This window comes from Phyllobates terribilis, unplaced genomic scaffold, assembly GCF_046119375.1.
Source record: "Phyllobates terribilis strain yellow unplaced genomic scaffold, ASM4611937v1 Scaffold_3__8_contigs__length_932513732, whole genome shotgun sequence".
Taxonomy (NCBI): Eukaryota; Metazoa; Chordata; class Amphibia; order Anura; family Dendrobatidae; genus Phyllobates; species Phyllobates terribilis.
In genome coordinates this window covers 405,525,600-405,531,599 of record NW_027362763.1, presented here as the reverse complement: position 1 = coordinate 405,531,599, position 6,000 = coordinate 405,525,600, and the positions used below count along the sequence as shown (strand labels likewise).

General features: G+C 38.2%; 1 protein-coding gene across 4 annotated transcripts in view; it reads right to left on the bottom strand.

The window, feature by feature from the left end:
* The window catches only part of MYO6 (myosin VI), a 271,734-nt gene continuing 265,734 nt past the window's right edge, over nucleotides 1-6,000 (bottom strand). For all 4 annotated transcript variants that reach the window (XM_073675590.1, XM_073675592.1, XM_073675593.1 and 1 more), the window contains 2 exons: nucleotides 4,023-4,241; nucleotides 1-1,227 (listed from right to left, as the gene is read on the bottom strand). In XM_073675590.1, the coding sequence (XP_073531691.1) occupies nucleotides 1,028-1,227; nucleotides 4,023-4,241 (419 nt within the window). In that variant the 3' untranslated portion in view covers nucleotides 1-1,027. The remainder of the gene's footprint in view (nucleotides 1,228-4,022; nucleotides 4,242-6,000) is intronic.

Genomic DNA, 6,000 nt, shown 5'->3' with positions numbered 1-6,000 from the left:
TACATTTCAAGTCACAAGAATGCATTTTTATTCCTGTTATCAGATAGGACACTAAAACAATGGTATTAAAAGTTTATAAATAAACAGTCATATCATGACCAGTGTACGGCAACATCTAGACGTCAGCGTGACAACTGAGAAAATGGAATGTTTCCAGGTTGGTAAAGCATGTCAGTTTAATAGACCAAGGGGTCAGATAGATATTATAAAGGGATATTGATAAGGTTGGATTGGGGACATGTGCATTAAAATCGTTAGGAATTTGCATCTATAACCTTAAATATTTAGTGATCTGACCACCTTTGAATCTCAGTGCAGTAAAACATACACATATGCATTGACACGTACAGTATCAAGCCTATATGACCTCCTTTCATTGTATTCAAGTCACAAAAATAAACGCTAAGTAAATTCCAAAATTCCTATTAAAATTATTCTTTAACGTCAAATGTTCCTCTACATTAAAGGGGAATAAGTGGTAGTATAGGCAACAGACTTAAAGGCCATAGATTTTCATATCGAGGGAAAAATCATTCACGTTCAAACAATAACAGTCCATGGAAGGTGATTTTGGAAATCTACAATTACACCGTGCCCCTTTTTAGGCCATTCTCCATTATACTTTCAAGGGTTCTCCAGCATTTAACAACATGATCTCATAGAAGCGGGTTGCACGGTGTATTGCTCACTTGAAAATATTATTTCCATGTTTTAATAAGAGACAATAAATGTCTATCTAAGGTAAGGCCTCACAAATTGAGATGCATGATAAATAAAATTGAAAACATAAAAACTACAAAATAGCCTGCTAGGGCCACAGACCACATCACTATAAAGCCTCTAAATCAAAACTTCAAAAAGTATGAATTAATAAAACCCGCAATTAATAAAACCTGTTCACTTTATATTAAAACTCCTCTATTACACGATTATGGAATGCCTAGATCCTCTCTTGCAGAGGTTGCTTTCCCTTTGCTTTAGCCCATATGTACTAAGCTCTTAGTGCAACGATGAATTCACCAGACAGCTACTTGAGAAGGTTTTGCAGCATTGCAGTAGCGTATGTTGGCCGGGCTTGTCTACTTTCTATCGCATTACTCAAGTACTGGATTCCCCCACAGCGCTCCCAAATCTCTTCAAATTGCCTGGGCAAAATTTCTGCTCCTCGTTTTCTTGTTAAACCGGTTTCTTCTAGGCTCAATTCACACATCTCCATGTCATCTTTGCCTGAAATGAGTAAATTATAAAAAAATAATAATAATAAAAAAAAATTAGTAATGCTGATTATTATTTTTTCAGTGAAATATTAAGCATACAAAACAAAAAATTAAGGCAAGAGGCTTTTGGAAATAAATGAGACGCATTTCTAGCTGGTACATCCTCACGAACCAAGCAAAATATCACAACATCCTGTACAGAGCTCCAGAATAAATCCTTTGTATGTGCTTTCCTTTAGGCGTTATTCACACATCTACGTTGCACAAACCTGTTGTATCCGTTTTTTTTCACATATTCAACACATACCCATTATAATCTATGGTACTATTCACGTGTCTGTGTTTTTTTATGGATCGTGTGTCTGTGCAAAACACAGAGATATGTCAGTTTTTTTTCCGGTGTCACGGATGACAAGGGCCAATACAAGTCTATGGGTCTGTGAAAACCACCTACAGAACACTGATGACACTGATGGCAAAAATGGGCGCACGGATGACACACTGATGGTAAAAATGGGCGCACGGATGACACACTGATGGTAAAAATGGGCACATGGATGACACACTGGTGCAAAACACTGACACTAGTACTATTTTTTCATGTACGTGTTTAATCACGGAAGTGTGAATGAGGCCTTAGAAATAGTGTGTTACGTTTATTTTATCTCTTTCTACTATGTGGTACAAGGTTAATTTTGACAAAAGCGCTGTGCTCGGCTGTTTCCATCAACCTCAACCAACTTCCTCCATGGCGGAAAAACATTGAGATTACGACCCACGTCTAGTACTCGGAGCTATCCAAGAGATTAAACACTTATCACCCATCCTACATATACTGATAGAGGATAAATGCTTACTGCAGGACAAGGTAGGAGCATTCTGAAATTTAAAGCAAATACTTATAAAAACTTCTGACTTACACTGTGTTCCAAATTATTATGCAAATAATATTTTCTCAGATTTTCCCAAATTACCTATGAATTGCAGTCATTGTAATTTTCCAGTCAAATAACTATTAGAGTACAATTGAAAGGTTTTTGTACAAACTGCCTATGATAACAGTATATTTTTAAAAAAATAAAAAACTCAAACTGTACTCAAAATGCATGTTCCAAATTATTATGCACAGCAGAGTTTTCAACCTTTTCATTTTAATAAAGAACAAAAAAATGGTCATTTTTGAAATTATAAGCATTAGCAGGTTATTACAAACTGAAATCAGTTTTCAACTCAAAACTTTATTCTAGGTGATGCTACATTTTCACATAGGACCCCTTGTTCGAAAGGAGCTTCTGAACTCTCTCGTCCTTTGAATTTGTCAGGGTTTGGATGGTTTCTGCTTTAATTGTTTTGCATGAGGACAGAATACCCTCCCAGAGCTGTTGCTTAGATGTGAACTGCCTCCCGCCATCATAGACACTCCTTTTGATGATGCTCCAGAGGTTCTCAATGGGGTTGAGGTCAGGGGAGCATGGGTGTCACACCATAAGTTTGTCCCCATTCATGCCCATAGCAGCCAGAGATGCAGATGTGTTATGTGCAGCATGAGACGGTGCATTATCATGCATGAAAATGATCTTGCTGTGGAATACACGGTTCTTCTTCTTGAACCATGGAAGGAAGTGCTGTTTGAGAAACTCAACATACATTATGGAGTTCATCTTTACCCCTTCAAGGATCCTAAAAGGGCTGACAATCTCTCTCCCCATGATTCCAGCCCAAAACATTACTCCACCTCCTCCTTGTTAGCGCCGTAGCCGTGTTTGCATGGGGTGTCCATCAACCAGCCATCCTCCACTCCATCCATCTGGACCATCGAGATCATTTTCATGCATGATAATGCACCGTCTCATGCTGCACATAACACATCTGCATATCTGGCTGCTATGGGCATAAAAGGGGACAAACTTATGGTGTGGCACCCATGCTCCCCTGACCTCAACCCCATTGAGAACCTCTGGAGCATCATCAAAAGGAGTGTCTATGATGGCGGGAGGCAGTTCACATCTAAGCAACAGCTCTGGGAGGGTATTCTGTCCTCATGCAAAACAATTAAAGCAGAAACCATCCAAACCCTGACAAATTCAAAGGACGAGAGAGTTCAGAAGCTCCTTTCGAACAAGGGGTCCTATGTGAAAATGTAGCATCACCTAGAATAAAGTTTTGAGTTGAAAACGGTTTGATTTCAGTTTGTAATAACCTGCTAATGCTTATAATTTCAAAAATGACCATTTTTTTGTTCTTTATTAAAATGAAAAGGTTGAAAACTCTGCTGTGCATAATAATTTGGAACATGCATTTTGAGTGCAGTTTGAGTGTTTTATTTTTTAAAAAATATACTGTTATCATAGGCAGTTTGTACAAAAACCTTTCAATTGTACTCTAATAGTTATTTGACTGGAAAATTACAATGACTGCAATTCATATAGGTAATTTGGGAAAATCTGAGAAAATATTATTTGCATAATAATTTGGAACACAGTGTAGTAGATAAAGAAGCGATTGGGTATAATTATAACGGTTGCTTAATATGAAGAAGTTAACAGTTTTTCTTCAACCTATGTAATTGGGATTGTGGTGGGTAAACATCTGACACTTCAGAAGATAAAAGAATAGACATTAAATTAAAAATCAATGTAGAGCCTACAAACAATCCTTTCTTTAAAAACCAAAACCGAATTATACTACCCTTGTATAAATATATTCTATTAGCAGAGATGAGCCAGAGTTATATGGTGGTGGAGCTATGCGCCATTCATACAGTTACTAATACCAGACAGGCGCACCAATAATATGATGACTTACCAGCTACTAGCAAAATTGGGGGCTTATCTGGGTGAAGTTCCATTTGACGGGCAATCCATGGCCCATCGAAGTGTGCATACCACCATCCTTTCTTCTTGTTTTGAGGCTCCTTATACTGGTCAGCCGGGCGAATGAATGGAATGCGGAAATATCGCTGCTGACGGTTGGCTTCAGTTTCCTGTTGTCTGGCCGGCAGCTGCACCACTGGGTTCTGTTGGGCTGTACACATATAATACATGTTACGCTTCATAGGAAAAGCTTATAAAGTGGCTCTGTAATCACTCAAACTCTGCCAGCATTCCTGTAGACATTTGCTCCGTAATGCATAGTCTAAAAGCTCTAATGCATTTATTCGACAGTTACCGCAAATGTCTATATTTGAAATGACCACCATTATAGTAGAAGAAAGTCAGAGAGATAGGATGATAATAAGCCGGGGTTGCACTCTGGCCCTTCACCGGTATTACTGCCTGAAGAACATTATGGAGTACATGCTATGGTACTTTTATTGCAGTGCCAGCCTTTCAAGCCTGAATATGAAAAATGGTGTACTTTAAAAATGGTTGAAATTACATTACATGGCTCAGTACTTTCTCATAATATTGGCTGGAATAATATGAAGCTCAATTAGACCTTTAAGAATTTGTGAAATAGATTTCTGTTTCAGAAAAAGGACAAGGGAAACTGTTCATGTTTCTTCTTAAAGGTACATTAAAGTCCACATGATAAAAGGTAGATGTAAAGTCTGTTTTAACTACATATGCTGCCTATAAGAAGCTAAGGATTGGGAGACCATAATATTCTTCAATGGGATAACAGATAGAAAATCAGGAAAAAGTCCTTCTATCTAAATATAATTTATATATATTTAAAGATTATGTCAGAAGCAACTCTTTGGGGTTAGTGTCCCTATAAAACAAATGTGTGAGTATAGACCACAACATGGGTTATCTCGTGTGGATATTAGTTTCAGTTGCATAAAAAGAAATAAAACTTTAAAAATTGAAATAGTAATTAAAAAAATAAAATTTTAATGGTAATTAAAAAAATTATATTTAAATAGCTACTGCTTTTTTGTATAATTCTATTATGATAAGGTACTTAAAAGATAACTTTGAATTTTTGCTTCATAAATCAATAATGCACATAAAAATAGGAAACTTTGTAATATATCTTATCAGAGAAATCGTCTTCTTTCACTCTCAATTCGTGGGTAAAATCTGCATTCAGTGAAGACAGATTTACTCAAAATTAATATAGGAAATGGCATTTGGCGCTTATATAAAATTTCTACGGAGAGGGAAGAGCTAGATGCAGACAAAGACATTCTGCTGCAAGTTCTCCTGAAACGGCAGTTACACTTTAACAAAGGTTGAAGCATTGATATTTTTCTATTGAAATTTCACTCTCAATTCAGAATTAAAACCCATAGCTAAGATAGAAATGGCAGATTGTGCTTAAAAAGTTCTATGGAGAGGGATGGGGGGAGGAGGAGGGAGGAGTTAGGGGCAGACACAGACATTCTGCTGCAAGTTCTCCTGAAACGTCAGTTACACTTTAACAAAGGTTGGGGAATTGACATTTTGCTATTGAAATTATCTATAATATAACTGGGGATGCGTGTCTCAGTCTGAAGCCTTTATAGACTGCGCAAGCATGACTCGCCTACGCAGTCTGGCTCCAGACAGAAGCACGCATGGAGCCGTTATACAGGTAAGAGGAGTGTAGGGCGCCTGAGATCACGGTATGCGTAGACAATGAACTCATACCGCGATCTCCGGCGCCATACTTACCTGACCGGAAGGAGCGTTGCCGCGGTGCCTCTCTTCGCCGGAGACCGGGGCAGGAGTGAGGCGTCGGAATCAGCGCATGCGCATAGCGCTATTCGGCGCCATTTTACTGAAGACACATTTGCAGTGTATCTTCAGCAAAATGGCGCCAGACACAGCGCGGTATGGGCACGCGCATACTCCGGTGC